At 46.4% G+C, this 17,619-nt stretch overlaps 3 protein-coding genes across 3 annotated transcripts; all 3 read right to left on the reverse strand.

The window, feature by feature from the left end:
• Window positions 1-1,297: 1,297 nt before the first annotated feature.
• KRTAP29-1 (keratin associated like protein 29-1) lies at window positions 1,298-2,375 on the reverse strand. The gene has a single exon (XM_005584165.3). The coding sequence runs from the start codon at window positions 2,321-2,323 to the stop codon at window positions 1,298-1,300; it is 1,026 nt and encodes a 341-aa protein (XP_005584222.3). The 5' UTR covers window positions 2,324-2,375.
• Window positions 2,376-7,209: 4,834 nt separating this feature from the next.
• On the reverse strand, window positions 7,210-8,819 carry KRTAP16-1 (keratin associated protein 16-1). The gene has a single exon (XM_005584166.4). The coding sequence runs from the start codon at window positions 8,761-8,763 to the stop codon at window positions 7,210-7,212; it is 1,554 nt and encodes a 517-aa protein (XP_005584223.3). The 5' UTR covers window positions 8,764-8,819.
• A 5,836-nt stretch (window positions 8,820-14,655) lies between these two features.
• Window positions 14,656-15,491, reverse strand: KRTAP17-1 (keratin associated protein 17-1). Its single transcript, XM_005584167.3, has one exon. The coding sequence runs from the start codon at window positions 15,429-15,431 to the stop codon at window positions 15,117-15,119; it is 315 nt and encodes a 104-aa protein (XP_005584224.1). The 5' UTR covers window positions 15,432-15,491; the 3' UTR covers window positions 14,656-15,116.
• Between the last annotated feature and the right edge of the window lie 2,128 nt (window positions 15,492-17,619).

Below are 17,619 nucleotides of genomic sequence, written 5' to 3' on the forward strand. Positions count from 1 at the left end.
CACAGACACAGAACTCCTTGATTACAGGAGAGGCTGAATCCCCTGGAGGAAAGACCCTGTACCACTGCTGCAAGAAAACACTGTAAATCTTCCCCTAAGATTTCCCCAAAAGAAAATCAGCCTACCCATTTAAGTTCCCTTCAACTAATTGTTCTTAAAACTGTCTCTTAAAGTGTCAAAAAAGCAGCAAACAAACTGACAAAAAAATTCTAAAGAGTTTTTAATTTTATTTAAATTGGTAACTAGGTAAATTGATCGTTAAAATGAATCTTGGCCAAGCGTGGTGGTTCATGCCTGTAATCACAGCACTTTGGGAGGCCAAGGTGGGCAGATCACCTGAGATCAGGAGTTTGAGACCAGCCTAACCAACATGGAGAAATCCTGTCTCTACTAAAAAAAGAAAAAAAAAAAAAATTCAAAAATTAGCTGGCGTGGTGGCACATGCCTGTAATCCAAGCTACTCGGGAGGCAGAGGCAGGAGAATTGCTTGAATCTGGGAGGTGGAGGTTGCAGTGAGCTGAGATCATGCCATTGCACTCCAGCCTGGGCAATAAGAGCAAAAACCCATCTCAAAAAAAAAAAAAAAAAATTGAATTAACCCTAAGCAATTCTCCATGGCCAATACCTCATGTTTGTTTTCATCTGTGGCTTTCCAGAACCATTTTTGCTGTTGACTTCCTGTCTACTCACTGTGGGGAAAGTGAGCCCACTCAGCTCAAAAGAATCCTTGGTGCTGAAAATTTTGGAAGCCAGTGAACTGTTCGCCCTTACTCTCGTCCAGCGGGAGAATCTATAATCCTAGACACCAGCTACCCTTGCAGACCAATGCAGACCCACTGACTTAGATGACTCAAGCTCATTGTGCTCAAATGTGACCTGAAGGAAATCTACATAGGGGTGAGCGTAGGAATGAAAGCACTCCAAGAGTCTTATTTATCATACTTAACCAGTCACATTTTTATTAGCAGCTAGCAGCAAAAGGGTCTTCTGAAAGACCAGGCAGCATCAAGAAAGATAAACAAGAGAGGATTTGCTAAAGTGAAATGAATTGACATCATCAGGAAATGCAAGCAGCAGTGTGATAGTCCATGGTTGCTGAAAGGTATTCTTGGTTAAGAAAGATCTCTTTGTGCCTGGACAAGTTACCTGGTCAGCACCTGGAAAGAATGTGGAGGTAGACTCACGGTAAAGTTAGAAAGCAGGCAGCATTTGTACTCGGTGGGAGGCAGGCACCCAGGGATGGCTATGCATTTATAGACAGCGGCAGACCCTCAGAGGAGGTGTGAAGAGTGCTCCATTAACAAAGTGTTGCCTTGCAGAAGCTGGACTCACAGCTGGATTGGCATGAAGTTGGCAAGCAATTGGAGGCACCACTGGGTGATGTGCCTAAACCAGTCACACAGCAAGCTGATTTGCAGCCACTCTGGTTATAGGAAGTGGGTCCATCACAGGTTGGTTGGCCAGAAATCACAGTGTCACAGGAAGCTGGTTTGCAACAGTCCTTTGCGGAACAAGGGACCTGGCAGTTAGCCACTGGCTGGTAGATGAAGCATGTGGAAGCAGCCGGTTGGCTGTGAAGTGCCTGGCAAAGGGAAGGCACGCAGCAAGTAGTATTGCAAGAACTGAACACACAAGTCGATGGCTGGCAGGAAACAGGCATGTAGAGGGCTGATTGGCAAGGCTTGAAAATATAGCAGATGGGTTGATAATAAGTTGATTTACAGGGCTGGCCTTCACCACTGACGGGTTGACATGAACTTCCTTGGCACCCAGTTGGTTGGCATGGACTAACTGTACAGACGGTTGGTAGGCAAGAAGTTTCCGGACAGGAGGTCACTTCAGAGCAGGATGGCTGGCAGGATCCAGCATCACAGCAGACTGATTGGCCACAAGCTGCCTGACATGATCCAGACATGCAGACAGATTCCTGGCAGGATTTTTGCTGGCAGGGACTGGCATTGCAGCACTTTTCCTGACAACAAGTAGATTCCAAGCAGGATGGCTGACATGAGCTAACCAGACAAGGAGGCTGACCAGTGCCAGACTGATAGCAGGCTGCGTGGGAGCACATAGGTTGGCAAACAAAACCCACACAAGATGTTGCTGGGATGCAGGTAGGTTGACACGAAGCAAGATCACAGCCACTTGGGGCACCAATGGATGGCTGACAGCTTTCTTGGCATGTGACCAGTTGCCACGTTCTGCTGTGGCAGGAACTAGGCAAACAGAGAGCATGCCGAAAGTCGCTTCTAATTGGGTATGTGGTGATGGTGGGCACAGCTGGAATGGCTGTGGTGTTTCCAGGACAACAGCTGTCTGCCATGGTGCTGGTGCTGACCTTTCTGGGAAGTCGCAAGCTCAGTATACCTGCATTTGAAAGACATCCGATACAGAGGGGCTTTTATAGTCCTTCACTAGGGGTGGTGGCACGACATGCAGCATCTTTCCTTGTTATTGTTTTTACTCACTTGCATGCAAACATCTGATTAACAGGCTTCAGGAGCCTGGGAGATGTTGTTCCAGCTTTGAAAATGTGTCTGTTGAGTCGGGAGTTCTGCACTGCATTTGGATTTGTTGACACTGCGCCTGCTCTTGGATGAGCTGTCTCTTTTACAGGTTGCTCCCCAGCCTTACTGAAGCAGGCCTTTCCTGGCACTAACCTTTCATCAGGAGGCCTCTACCAAGCCAGAGCGGCCCTGCTCTTCCTCCAGGAACGCAGCTTTGCGCTGTTCAATCAGAAATGAAGCCTTGACCCAGTTTGGGGAGGGGGTGTCAAGACGGGAAATGGAAAATTAGTCCATGGAACCCAGGGACACTTAAGTGTCTCCACCTCTTTTTAAAACCTTCCCATTTAGCATTCCTGAAACTTGTTTACTGTACTATTACTAATAATAACAATAGAAATGGCTTTCATTTATCGCATAGTTACTAGACCAAGCCCTTGACTGCATTTTTCATTGGATCTTCACAATGACTTTAGTAAGTATAATTGTCATCACTATATTAGAAGTGGCAAAAAAAAAAAAAAAAAAAGTAATAAATACAGAAGAAACCAAGTTTAAAACGAAGTTAATATTAAAATGTAAAACTTCATTGGCCTTTTTAGGAAGCCTAAAATCTCCCCCAAATTGGTTCCTCTCAATATTTTTTTAGAACAGAAAAGAAAAAACTGGAAGAAGTGGCAAAACTAACTCATAGATTTTAAATCATGTTCCCAAAATTTTGCAAATGATAAGGCATAGAAACAAAATTCAAACCTAGCTTTGTCTGACTGCCAAACCCCTAATGTTAACCACCTATTAGACTCCCTGATTCTGGGGAGGCAGGGAGAGGGCGACACTGATATAGTGGCTGCAGGCTGACACTCCTATGGCAGCAGGCCGGCTCGTGGGCAGGTTGCCCAGGCCCCACCCAGGGGATCCTCCGCCCATTCCAGTGACTGTAATCAGCAACTAGACCACACTGGTGTGAGTACTTACCTCTGCTTATCAATACACTCAAACACAGTCTTTTAATTTTGGAAATTTAAAAAACTGCCAAATATTTCATCGAAAAGGATCAAACCCACCCCAGGGCATCAACAGCATATGAATTCTATACAAATAAAAACACAACAGCCAGAAGTGATAATAAAAAAAAAATCACTGAAAAGTGGTGTTAACGTTAAACCAATCTCTTCCAAGAGGAATTCATGAGGGACTTTCTTGGCCCTTCTGCTTTTCCTCTGGGCTTGTCCTGGCTCCGCATCACCAGCCAGGTCCAGTGTTCTACACCAGCCAACGTCCTGGCCTGGTTCATGCTGGAGCGCATGACGGAGTGGAAAGATCATGGTGCGGGGAGCCAGATGGGGCTGGCCTTGATTTCTGGGTCTGCCACTAACTCAGTCTGTTGGATGTGTTAGCTATTTACCTAAGTCTCCAAAGTACGGCGATTTCATCAACTGCATTGCCGTGTCTCAGATTCTTTTTTTATGGGTGTTTGTTTGTTTTGGTTGCTTCACAAATTATTGAAAATACTGGAAACGCTGGAGGGTACTTTGCAAACCCCCAGCTACAAAACGCCTTCTCCTTGGCACCCTCCTCACCCTCATTTTAAAAAGAAGAGAAACGTTTTTGATCAGAACAATGTCTGGAAAACCTTCTCCCCTGTCATTGAAACACCTTTTTCCCCACAATTGGTTTCTATGTCACACCATGGATCACTTCTTTTGCCCTCCTTCTTGTCTCTATTCATGTTGGCATCTTTCAATCTGCAAGAATCCATGCACTGTGGTTTATTGCTGAATATTTACACCCCAAAGCTCTTCATCTTCCCAAAGGAAGTATTTAGTACTTTCAGTCTTACTAAATATGTCAATCAAAATGGGAACATGAGTATAATTGAAAAATCACATCAACTTCAGTCCAATATCCTATACCACTTTTATAGTTTTAAAGCAATCCATTCTCCATCCATTTTTCTCTAAGTGATTCTGCTCTTGTTTTCTTTCCTCCTAAAGGAACCTCTCAATCGCAAGAACAGCTGTAGTTCAAGGCACTAAAAACACGCAGTGTATCAACAAAGACACCTTGTGACCACATTGAGAAATATGATGATCCACACAGAACCTAGGCTTTGGAAATAATTGGGTTTTAGTCATTTGCATGTTACTTATTAGCCACGACAATCGTGAATTTTATCACTCCCTTCATATATGTGTGTGTGTGTATATATATGTATGTTTGTGTATGTGCGTATGTGTATAAAGGCATGTATACTCATACATATGTGTGCCTGCGGTTTTTGAACAATACACTCACGTATGTTTGAGTGTGTGTATATATATACACACACATTATATTAATATACATAAATATATACACACGTATGGTTTTCCGGAGCTTGTTTATATCAATCAACATTATGTTGGTAAGATTCACCCATGCTATTGCATGTCCCCGTGTCCAGTCATTTTCACAGTATGATATCCCATTGTGTGAATATACTACAATTTACTTGTCCATGGATGGGCACTTGGATTGTTTGTCCTTCAAATTCTGCATCTTATGTACAGGGAAAAAATAGGAGAGAATACATATTACTTCACAGAATTACTGTAATCCGTATGAAATACTTAGTCCAGTACTTGGTACAGAGGTTCAAAACCCTAGCCAACTCCTCTCTCTCTCTCTCTCTCTCAGCTGTTTTTTTGTTTTTGTTTTTTTAGACAGAGTCTGTCTCTGTCACCCAGGTTGGAGTGCAATGGCGCGATCTTGGCTCACTGCAACCTCCTCCTCCCGGGTTCAAGCAATTCTCCTGCCTCAATCTCCTAGTAACTGGGACTACAGGTGTGCGCCTCCATGACCAACTAATTTTTGTATTTTTAGTAGAGATGGGGTTTCACCATGTTGGCCAGGCTGGTTTTGAACTCCTGACCTCAGATGATTCGCCCGCCTGGACCTCCCAAAGTGCTGGGATTACAGGCATTAGCCACAGCATCCGGCTGGCCAGCTCCACTCTTGACTCTGGAAGGAGACAATGATAAATCCCAATGGCTTGATGAGACAGTAACTCCAACATCAATGTGGTAAGTTTTGCTTCTGACTTTCTCCCTCTGCCATAGTCTGACCCAGTGATTCTCAAACAGGGGTGATTTTTGCACTCCCAGGCAATGTTTGGCAATGTCTGGAGACATTTGTGATCATCACCCTCAAGGGATGCTACTAGAATCTGGTTCATAGAGGCCAGCGATGCTGCTTAACATCCTACAATTCACAGGACAGCCATTACAACAAAGAATCACCCAGCCCAAAATGTCAATAACACTGGAGTTGAGAAGCCCTGGTCGACCCTCACACTGTGCTCTTGATGATTCAACCTGCACCTTGAGGACAAGGAATAGGCCTCCATTCTGTGCACTAAGTATAGAGAGTTACTGCTTTGAAGAGACTCTGTCCTTGGAGATTGTAAGATATGGAATTTATCCTATGAGTGTCTTGGAGGAACTAGGAGAACATAAACAAAATTCTCACACAAGAAATCCAAGTTACCCAACCTTCTCTGCTGTAAGTATGATCTCTGATCTCCACTTATTTTTCTTCCACTGTGGACCCAAAAACAATTGGCTTCCTTTCCTCCCTGGCCTCTCTATATCCAGAACCATGTTCTTCCATTGAGTTCTCCACACCAAGGCCAGAGGAATGTTCCAAAACCCAGTGCTCTTCCTGTCACCTCCCTGTATGCAGCCCCTTGATGCCTTCATGTCAGCCCTGCAACAAACCCAAACACCTCTGTCTAGCATGCAAGGCCCAACATAGACAGATCACTGTCTACAACCTGACCTCGTGGCTCATTCCTCAAAGAACAACTCTGCCCACGCCTCACCTAATGAACAATTTGCTCTCAAGCCCCATTCACTTGTACATGCCTCCTTTGCCTAGAAAACTTTTCCTTTCCTGTTTGTAGCTGGTTGATTCATGCTCGTACTGAAAGACTCGATGCCAGTATCACATTCTCCAATAATTCTTTCCTTGTTCCCCCACCACGCTCTGCTGAGTTCATGGTGCTCTGTGCTTATCTCCGAGTACTTGGCACAAAGGAATGTCATAATTGTCTTGCTGCCCACCAGAGAGTGAGCTTCTTGAGAGCAAAGACTGAGACTTCTGTTTATCCTTAGAGCTAAACACAATCCCTGGCACCTAGCTGCTATCTAATAATGCCTGAGGGATGGGTGGGTGGATGGATGGTTGAATGAAGCTGCTGTCGAAGAAAAAGCAAGTCACCGATGAGACTATGGCATTAATGGAAGAGCAAGGAGAACAGCAAGTCGCTTCAGCTTAACCACCTTTATTGGACAGTTACATGTTTTACTTGATTGGAGAAGTCCCTAAGGAACACAAGCATGCATAGCAAGAGAGCACATACGTGGTGACAGAAAAGACTACGTGCAGGAAAGAGACCTGAGATGATGTGGCAAAGCAGTTCTTCTCAGCTTAATTGCAGCAGAAGACAAGAACCTGGAATGTCTCCCTCTCACTGTCCAGAAGGGCTTCATTTCAGTGATCAGGATACTGACATTTCTGATGAGTTCTTTGAGGTGTAAGCAGATGGTGAGTAACAGTGCAGAAAGAAAGAGCTCCTAGCTAAGTCATAATGAGCTTTGGGGAGGACAGTGTAGTTTTGTCTCTAGCTGGTGGCTTGCTTTGCAAGAATTGGGGAGCTGAAGCCAGTTTAGCAGTTGGCAGGCTTGCTGGCAGCAGGCTGAGCTGCTGCAGCCTCACGGTTGGTTGGGCTGATGGGTTTGGCCTCAGTGGGCTGGCAGGGACCCTCTTCTGAGACATCCGCCTTGCAGGGGGTTGAGTCAACACAATCCACTTGGCTGGAAGTGGATTTTTTGCAATCCCGTTTGCAAGAGTCGGACTCAGTGCAAGACGGGCGGAAGCAGACTGGGCGGTAAGAGTAGGAAGTGACACAGGCCGGGCGGCGCAGGATGGAGTAGCATGGGCGGTAACAGGAGGGACGGTAGGAGATGGATGTCACATATGGCTGCCTATAGGTGAAGAGTCCAGAGCAGATTGGGCGGCAGATCGGACGGGAGACTGGGCGGTAGGAAACCGTAGCACTGCAAGGCTGTTTGCTGGAACTGGGTATGTAGAAAGTCCTAGGACAAGTTGGTCGGCAGATGGCAGATGCAGAAGACCCTGGACGGCAGGAAAGAGGTCGGCAGGAGGTAGATGGGCAGGAAACTGGCTCAGGGCAGACAGAACGACAGCGCTTGACTACATAGCAAGTAGGTTGGCATGGACTGGGCACACAGACAGCTGGTGAGCAGGGGCTGGGCTCAGAGCAGATGGGTTGGCAGATACTGGAGACACAACAAGAAGGCTCTTGGCAAGTGCTGGGGACACAAGATGGCTCGCACGGGCTCTGAACACAGCAGACAGGGCGGAGGCAAACTGGCTCACAGACCAGAGCCACACAGGTGGCTGGCTGGCAGATGCTAGACTCTGAGCAAGATGGCTCACAAGGGCTGGGGTCACAGCAGACAGCCTGGCAGCCACTGGTCACAGAGCAGGTAGGTGTCGGGCACACCGGCTGACAGCAGGCAGGCTCACAGACCACAGGTTGGCAGGAACTAGGCAGGGTGCAGACAGCTGAACAGCAGCTGGGCTCACAGACAACTGGCTGGCAGCAGCTGGATTTGCAGAGGACAGGCTGACAGGAAGTGGGCACACAGAGGACTGGTTGGCAAGAAGTGGTCTCAGCGCATACAGGTTGGCAGCAGCTGCTCACGGAGCAAGAAGGCTCACAAATAGCAGGCTCACAGCACACAGGTTGAGCACAGCTGCTCACGGAGCAAGAAGGTTCACAAATGGTGGCCTCAAAGCACACAGGTTGGCAGCAGCCGCTCACGGAGCAAGAAGGCTCACAGGTGGTGGCCTCACAGCACACGGATTGGCAGCAGCTGCTCACTGAGCAAGAAGGCTCACAAATAGCAGGCTCACAGCACACAGGTTGGCAGCAGCTGCTCACAGAGCAAGAAGGCTCACAAATGGCAGGCTCACAGCACAGGGGTTGGGCACAGCTGTTCACAGGACAGGAGGGCTGACAGCACTGTGGTCCACAGCTGGATGATCCGCAGCTATCTTGACAAGTCACCAGCTGCCATGTCTGGCTCTGGCAGGAACTGGGCAGGCAGATGGGGCCTCCACAGCTCACCTCGGTGGAGCAGAGAGAGATGGCTGGCACGGAGAAGCATTTCCTAGAACAGCAACTACCAGACATGGTGGAGGTGGCCGTGCTTCCTTGTGCTGAGTGCTGAGAGGTCGCTGCCTGACTGTGACAGCTCCCTGACGCCCTCACTTTTATATCCCCTCACTGGCGTGTTCTGTTTGGGACTCCTGCATCTTTTCCTTATTGTTGTTTGAGCCAGTTTGCAGAGGAACATCTTATTATACCACCGTTTGTTGATCTGGAAGCTGTTTATCTACCCATAAAGAAGCTGTTTATTTATTGATGTGCTAAATTTGGAATCCTCAGAGCTACAGATAGTCTTGGAAGAAGCACCCTCACCTCCAAACTGGATGATCTATGTTTCTGAGCATTGTGAACAGGGAAAGAAGAATGAAACTTATAATTTATCCACCTTCTAGTCTTCCATACAAGGCCCTGGGTTGGGTTCAGAGGATGCCACAGGAATAAGACCTATTCACCCATTCTCTTGAATCTTATTGTCTAGTGGGCAGATAAGCATGCAGACAAACTCACTGCAATACAATGATAAGTTCAACAACAGACATACAGAGATTAATTGAGAGAAGAGGTGATGAATTCAGTTGGGAGAAGAACAACTGGACTGGATTTTAAATGACTGCACCTCACAGCAATGATCTTACTTAAAACCACCAGCAATCCCACGAGGCAGAGATTTTTCTCCACCATGAGAAATGAATAAATGGGCCAGGAACCATGGCTCATGCCTGTAATCCCAACACTTTGGGAGGCCGAGGCAGGCGGATCACCTGAGGTCAGGAGTTTGAGACCAGATTGGCCAACAAGGCGAAACCCCATCTCCACTAAAAATACAAAAATTAGCCAGGCATGGTGGTGCACAACTCTAATCCCAAATGCTTGGGAGGCTGAGGCAGGAGAATCACTTGAACCTGGGAGGTAGAGGTTGCAGTGAGCCAAGATCAAGCCACTGCACTCCTGCCTGGGTGACAGAGATAGACTCTGTCAAAAAAAAAAAAAAAAGAAAGAAAGAAAGAGAGAGAGAGAGAGAGAGAGAGAGAGAGAGAGAGAGAGAGAGAGAGAAAGAAAGAAAGAAAGAAAGAAAGAAAGAAAGAAAGAAAGAAAGAAAGAAAGAAAGAAAGAAAGAAAGAAAGAAAGAAAGAAAGAAAGAAAGAAAGAAAGGAAGGAAGAAAGGAGAAAGAAAAAGAAATGAAGAAATGGGGGCAGAGGGTCAGAAAGTTTCAGTCACTTGCTGAAGATCACACACAGCCTGTCCCTGATCTAAGGCTGCTGTCCCTCCTTCTCACCAACATGTCTAGACCTACCTTTCTCAGAAGACTTCGTCAAAGTCACATACCGTCGGCTCAGCCCACCGCCATCCTCCATGCTATCCCATAAGCATAGAACATTGGCTTGACCTGTCCCTGGAAAGCATGTGACCCAGCCTTTCTGCTCCTCCTCAAGCATTCATTAGACCTCCAGGGTCTTCCTTGCTTTTAACGATTTTGACAGTTCCTTTAAAAAAAATTTTTTTAAAAGTCTCCAAGACCCAAAGGGTAAAGAGTGAAAACAGGAGACTTCTCAGGTGTGTCTCTCAAAGACTTTGTAAACAAGAGACTTGTCTTTGCTACTCTTGAGACAGATGAAGGGAGAAATGAATCGTAGGTTTCTGAACACCAGGACTTAACATCTTGCTCAGTGAAGGGCCTAGTTTTCCTCCACCATGCGTTTTCATCAACACAAAAGGCAGGCTCTTGCTTGGAAAAGCTGAGGCATTCTGCCGTCCATTGTGCCATCCATTCATCCCTCCCTTCATTTATTAATTCATGCAATCATTGACTCAGTTTCTCTTTTATTTCTGCACTCAATTCAGCCAACACTGGGTTCTGTGTGATGGATACAAAAAGAGTGAGTTGCAATTCTGGCCACAAGGAGCCTAAGTTTAAAAGAGAGATAGACACATCTATAAGCAAGTATGGTACAGACTGCAAGTGTTGTGAAAGAGGGATGCAGGGGGTGGATGCAGCAGAGAGAGATAGCTGGCATGGAGAGGCATTTCCTAGAACAGCATCTGCCAGACATGGTAGAGGTGGCCATGCTTCCTGTGAGTGCTGAGAGGTCACTGCCTGACTGTGACAGCTCCCTGAGACCCTCCCTTTGGAGGCACCCAGGAGAAATATTGACATGGTTTTTGGAGGCTGGGCATGGTGGCTCACACCTGTAATCCCAACACTTTGAGAGGCTGAGGTGAGTGGATCACTTCAGGTCAGGAGTTCGAGACAAGCCTGGCCAACATGGAGAAACCCCGTCCCTACTAAAAATACAAAAATTACCTGGGCATGCTGGCATGTGCCTGTAATTGCAGCTACACTTGGGAGGCTGAGGCAGGAGAATTGCTTGAACCCGGGAGGCAGAGGTTGCAGTGCACCAAGATGGCACCACTGCACTCCACCCTGGGCGACAGAGCAAGACTCTGTCCCAAAGAAAAAGAAAAAAAAAAAAAAAAGACACGGTTTTTGGGGAATTACAGAAGCCTTTGCAAGTAAAATGAAGGCTCAAAGAGAGTGGACAGGGCTGGGCGCATTGGCTCACGCCTGTAATCCCAGCACTTTGGGAGGCCGAGGCGGGTGGATCACGAGGTCAGGAGATCGAGACCACGGTGAAACCCTATCTCTACTAAAAATACAAAAAATCAGCCAGGCGCGGTGGTGGGTGCTTGTAGTCCCAGCTACTCAGGAGGCTGAAGCAGGAGAATGGCGTGAACCCAGTAGGCAGAGCTTGCAGTGAGCCGAGATCACACCACTGCACTCCAGCCTGGGCGACACAGCGAGACTCTGTCTCAAAAAAATAAAAATAAAAATAAAGAGAGTGGACAAAAAGGGGGTCATAAAGGCAGGAAAAGGATAAGATGTGGAAATCAAAGACATAGAGCACATTACATTTGGCAAGCAGCAAATGATTCAACATAGCCAGGATGAAAAGCAGAGGGGATAGGAGGGAAAAGCAGTGGGGCTAGAGGGGTTACTAGGCACCCAATCATGAAAGGTCTTGTGGACCATGATTAAGAAGTTGTGTTTTTTAATGATAATAAGGGTTTAAGCAGGGGAGTAACTTGATTGGGGTTGCCCTTTCAGAAAGATGTGTGCCCTCTCTCTGGAGGTGGAGAAGGGAGGGTGAGGGCAAGTCTGAAGGCAGGCAGACCATTAGGGGTCTGTGGCAGTTACTCAGAAGTTTCATGGCAACAACCTGAACTGGGCAGGTTCGGAGACCTGAGAGATGGGTCGTGGTGGCTGAAAATGGAAGATTAGGAACAGGGAGTGCCATTCTTTTAAATGTGGCTCTCAAGCAGTGGGCAAAGAGGACTTTTGGACAGGCCTGCAGAGGGAAAGGCAGAGCAGCCGCTGAGACCCTTCTCTTTTCCATTCACTTCTCTTCCTCAGCTAAACCAGCGGTGAATGGAAGTCCGCCCCACAAACAAATTTCTCATAAACTCTCTCAGCCCAGAAACCCATCCATTTTGCTGCAATGTCGTCTGTTTGAAGAATCCTTCCCTGCTAAATGAAAAGGAGGTCATTCAATGATGTAGCCCATTTCTACTTTATTCTTCTTTACAGCTCTTATCACCCCCTTGACCTCATATAAACACCATGAGGGCAAGGACCTTGTCTACACACAGATGTATACCCAGCACCCAGAGCAGCAGCTGATACATTGGAGGCACACAATTAGTATTTATTAAACGAATAAATGAGAACCTCTGTGGATAGCTAAGAAGGGCAAGCCTGTATCAGTAATTCAAAAATCACTACCTCTGCTTATGCATCCAGGAGGCATGACCATGAGCAATAGGATAATCAGCTGCTCTGAATCACAGCTACTCAATGCAGACTCTCTGGGCTCTGGACAGGTGCTTCCCATTGGCAGCTCCTGCTCTGGTTGTGGCTTTGTCTTGGGGGTTAAAGAACCAGTTTCTAGGAGGCCAATTCCAGCCAGAATGAAAATGGGTCAAATAGTAGAGTCTGAAACTGAGCCAGGGCAGAGTCAAATCTCAGGTTCTCTCCAAAAGAAGACACTAATAATACTGCTGGGTTCGTAAATGAAAGAAAAAAAATGAAAACACAATGACCTACCACTATATACCTGTTGGAACGGCTAGAAATAAAAAGACTGATAATATTAAGTGTTAGCAAGGACATAGACACTGGAACTCTCAGACATTGCTGGCTGGAATACAAAATGCTGTGGCCACTTTGCAAAACAACTGGGCAGTTTCATATAAGGTTAAGCAATCACTTACCATTTAAACAGCCATCCAATTGCTACATATTTATCCAAAATAAAACATACGTTCACCAAAAAAAAAAAAAAATTCTACGAGAATGCTCATAGCAGCTTTATTCATAATAGCCAGAAACGCAAAAGAATCCAAATGCCCATAAGTAGGTGAATATATTTTTAATGTAGTTTATCTATACAATGGGATACTATTCAGTAGAAAAAAAATGAATTATTGATGCCTGCAACAATAAATAGATACAAAACATGTTAGGCAAAACGAAAAAGAGTTCACACTGCATTATTTCTTTTATATGAAATTCTAGACATGGTGAAATCTATAGTAACATAAAGAACAGGTTGATGGTTGCCAGGGTCTGGGGATAGGGGAGGAACTGACTATAAGGGCAAACTGGGGAATTTTTGGGGTGATGGAAAGTTCCATAAAGATCTTGAGTGCAGTGGTGGTTACATAAGTATGTACAAATGTCAGATCATATCATACTGTTCAGTAAAAATGGGAACTTTTTATTATATGTAAATTATATTTCAATAAAGTTGACCATAAAAAAAGAAACAAAAAAAATTTTTAAAGAAAAAGGTAAAAGCAACATAATCCCAGTTTTTATCATAAATATGCTTAGAAAAGAGTCTGGAAAGCTTATCAGTAATAAACCGAGTGGTGAGCCTTCAGAATACTATTATTCTTTATATATTTTTGTATTTCTTCATTTTTCAAAGATCATTGCTATGCTTCTAATCAGAAAACAATTTTTCTTTGTCAAATGAAACATCACTTTGTAGGCATAAAAGTAAACGTTATTTTTCCAGGGCAAGAGCAAAATTAGTTGTATTCTACACACAGCTTAAGATCACTTTCAACAAGAGGTTGAACCAACTATCTTTTGAGTTTTAAGCTCCCAGGTAGACCCACACGCCTCGGCTGGGCCCTGCCTAGCAGAGGTGTACTCACTCCCTGCTCCCTAGGACTCAGGCAGAAGACACGTAGCTGGTTCCAGGTAAGACAACCTAGCACGGAAAAATGAGACTGGGCCGAGCATGAGGCTGGAAGAAGAGACTGTGCTGCGCAGAACATCCTCAGAAACTGTGAATTCACAAGCTTTGCCATTAGAAATCCTTTCCATTCAGAACCAATCTTGTTTTACCAACGCCTCCTCTCCGACTTTGCCAGAAAGTTCTGATCAAGCCTGAAGCCCTCCTGCAGAGCCATCCTAGGAGAACTGTAGTGCAGAAGAAAGCCATGCCCTTCAATCACCATTACATGTGGCCAGCATCAGCATTTGCCCAGGAGGTTTTAAAAACGCAGGTCCCGGGGAACTCTAGGCCCTAGAGCTAATGGGTAAAATCTCCAGTGATAAAACCCAAGGATCTATATTTTTAAAAGCTTTTCAGGTGAATCGCATGCAGCACACGGAAGCTTCCGTCTAGATCTACAGTTCTCAAACTTCAGTGCATAAGAATTATCTAAGGTTCTTGTTAAAAATACAGATTCCCAGGCCACGGTTGGGTGGATTCCGATTCTGTATGTCTTAGGGAGGGCCTCAGAATCTCCAGTTTTAACAAGCTCCCAGGTAATTCCGATGCAGGTGATCCAAAAACCACATTTCAAAAACCCTAAGGCAGATGCCAGAGTGAATTTTTCTAACCCAGTCCTCAGCAGGGAGATCAAGGAAGAGGCAAGAGAACTAATCAGGTTATGCCAGCATGCTCAAATTTATTAAGAGGATCACAAAGAAGGTAGACTTGTTTTTGCATCTCAGAAGCAGCAGAAAGCCAGGGCGAAGGATCAGTCCCAAAGACACCTTAAAGAAGAGGATGTCTTATAGTACAAGACATCGAACTTCACGTGAATCGATAAGTATTGGGGATTCACCCTTGAGCTTGGGGTCACTTCGTTGTGACCCAGTTTTAATGTTGCATCAGAGTACGGCTCTTGTTCTCAGTGCCTTGAAATACCAGAGCAGGCGTTGGAGAACAAGCTCTCCTCTGCAAATCAGAGAAAGGCAAGACACTGTCTTGGGGGCATGGAAGGTTCTGTACACGAGGGGCTGTCCCCCTGGAGCAGATGGAGGCTTTCGGTGGGACTGCATCAGTGGCGGAGGGAGAGGTCTTCATTTTGTGTCGCATACAGGTGTGGGCTGGCAGCACACAGGCCCACAGCACCCGGAGCCGCAGCAACTGGACCCACAGCAACTGGATCCGCAGCAGCCACCCCCGCAGCCCCCGCAGCCTCCGCAGCCTCCGCAGCCACCCCCGCAGCCAGATCCACAGCAGGATGATCCGCAGCAGCCGCCCCCGCAGCCAGAGCCCCCGCAGCCACAGCAGGAGCCGCAGCAGCCACAGCAGGCCGGCTGACAGCAGCACTCTTCACAGCAGTTTTGCTCCTGGGTGCAGCAGGTGAAGCAGTCCCCCGGGCAGCACCCCATGGTCCTGGCCTGTCAGCTCGCAGGTCAGTAACGCAGCCGGAGTTCCCCACGACTGACCGTGGCCAGCCAGTTGGACGGCAGCTTTTATATCCCCTCACCCAGGCACGAGGGACGGGATGTTTTCTTTGTTATTATTTGTGCAAGTTGCCATAAGACCGGCTCATTAACTGGCTGTTTGTTTTCCGGTCCTGAGTACCTCAACTCATAAAACGCCCCACTCCTGCCAACTGCTGTTTGTCCAGAGGGTAAAAATACATCTTCGAAAAGACCTGTCATCATGGCCAAGCATCTGCCAGCTGTCATTAGCCTAGGTTGAAGATAGAAGGGAGAAGCCGCCACAGCCTCTGGCTCTGGAATGAGGCGCTCACCTCCCACATCTTCCCAGGTTGGTGATGGACCCCATCTTCCATGGATGCTAGTCCTGGAAAGGCAGACCCGCAACAGCCGAATGCCCTGTTCCGCCTGACACCAGTGGAGGCTGCTGAGAAGGCCTGATCACGTGGCTTCTCCCAGGTGGAAATGGCATCCTCATCCCGGTTCATGTGAGCCAGGCAGGTGTTTGTGTCTGTGTGTGGTATGGGGAGTGTGCCACACATTTAGGCTTGGCCCGTGAGCATCAATCGTGAGTAATAACTGCCCTGTGAAATGGAGAGAGACTCATCGTAAAGCTGCAAGAAGCTGGTGGGGCACGGTCTGTCTTGGCTACGTGGTGAGCTGAATACTCACACTTCTCTCTAAATAGATGGGAAGAAACTGAAATCAGAACCTTCTACCCACCCCCACTCCAGCCCCAGGCCTTTCCTTGATGGGGAAAGGAAGAGATGCAGGAAAAGGAAGAAGAGGAGAAGGAGAGGAAGAAAGGAAAGAAGAAAAGAAGGAAGCAAGCAGGAAGGAGATCAGTAAATATCCAAAACCCTACATTAAAATGGGAATGTTAGGCACTTTTTTTAAAGAGCTCCAACCTTATAGACCATCTGGCAGAAGGAGAAATTAGAGTACAAAATACCCAGTGTCATCCCAAGGAATAAAATGCCTTTGGAAGGAGTCTAAAATCTATAGATGGTTCAGGTCCATGTGTAAATTCTGAGATGGGTCAAAATTTCTGTCTCTTTCTTGGACTTTGGTACCTTGTCTCCTCTTGGAGTGCCCATGGCAGCCCTGGAGCTGGAATACACAACATCTAGTAGGGGTGGAGGACAGAAGATAGGGGTGGGGTGAGAATGGAAGGAGGGATGAGAGTAAGGATCTGGATCAAGGGATCCAGTCCTTCCCTTTTCATTTTCCTTTCTTTTTCAGATGGGCTAGAAGTAAGACAGCCTCTAAGAAGGGCTAGAAGGACTAAGGACAGGGTGGGGGTCCAGAGGCTGAATGATGAATGGGTTACTTGGATCTGAGATGATACTCAATACTTCACAGGATATGAAATTTTAGAGCTGGGAGGAACCCCTGAAACATCATCTGGTCCAGGGATTTATGTCAGAATTGCCTAAAAGGGGGCCTTTTGAAAAATACAGATTCCCAAACTGTATTCCAGTCCTTATGATAAATCAAAATGTGTGCTTATGAGAACTTGAGAAGCTATATATTTTAAACTTTCTCAGGTAACTCAGGTTACATTAGGAAACACTGATATAATCTAATCCCATTATGACCATCACCGCCAAGCACTTGTGTTTTACAGAAGATGATACCAAGGCCCAGAGACGACACATCCGTGGTAAATTGGACCCATGGCCCAGATGTTCGCCCTCCTGGTCCAGTGTTTCTTCCACCATACCACGTCCACAGATGGGCACCTCCGAGTGAGCATAATACAGCAATGTCTATGGCAGACACGTCCTTTTCTTTTTTTTTTTTTTTTTTTTTTGAGACAGAGTCTCACTCTGTTGCCCAGGCTGGAGTACAGTAGCTTGATCTTGGCTCACTGCAACCTCCACCTCCTGGGCTCAAACAATTCTCCTGCCTTAGCCTCCCAAGTTTCTGGGATTACAGGCACGCACCGACAAGCCCGGCTAATTTTTGTATTTTTAGTAGAGACAGGGTTTCACCATGTTGGACAGGCTGGTCTGTATCTCCTGACCTCAGGTGATCTGCCCGCCTCAGCCTCCCGAAGTGCTGGGATTACAGGCATGAGCCACCACGCCCAGCCGACACATTCTTTTACTTACTTACTTATTTACTTATTTAT

This window comes from Macaca fascicularis, chromosome 16 (genome assembly GCF_037993035.2).
Source record: "Macaca fascicularis isolate 582-1 chromosome 16, T2T-MFA8v1.1".
Classification (NCBI taxonomy): domain Eukaryota; kingdom Metazoa; phylum Chordata; class Mammalia; order Primates; family Cercopithecidae; genus Macaca; species Macaca fascicularis.

Bases quoted from the DNA above. Each gene is read 5' to 3' on its own strand.
- KRTAP29-1 (XM_005584165.3), bottom strand. From the start codon at position 2,323: ATGGCAGACAGCTGTTGTCCTGGAAACACCACAGCCATTCCAGCTGTG.
- KRTAP16-1 (XM_005584166.4), bottom strand. From the start codon at position 8,763: ATGTCTGGTAGTTGCTGTTCTAGGAAATGCTTCTCCGTGCCAGCCATC.
- KRTAP17-1 (XM_005584167.3), bottom strand. From the start codon at position 15,431: ATGGGGTGCTGCCCGGGGGACTGCTTCACCTGCTGCACCCAGGAGCAA.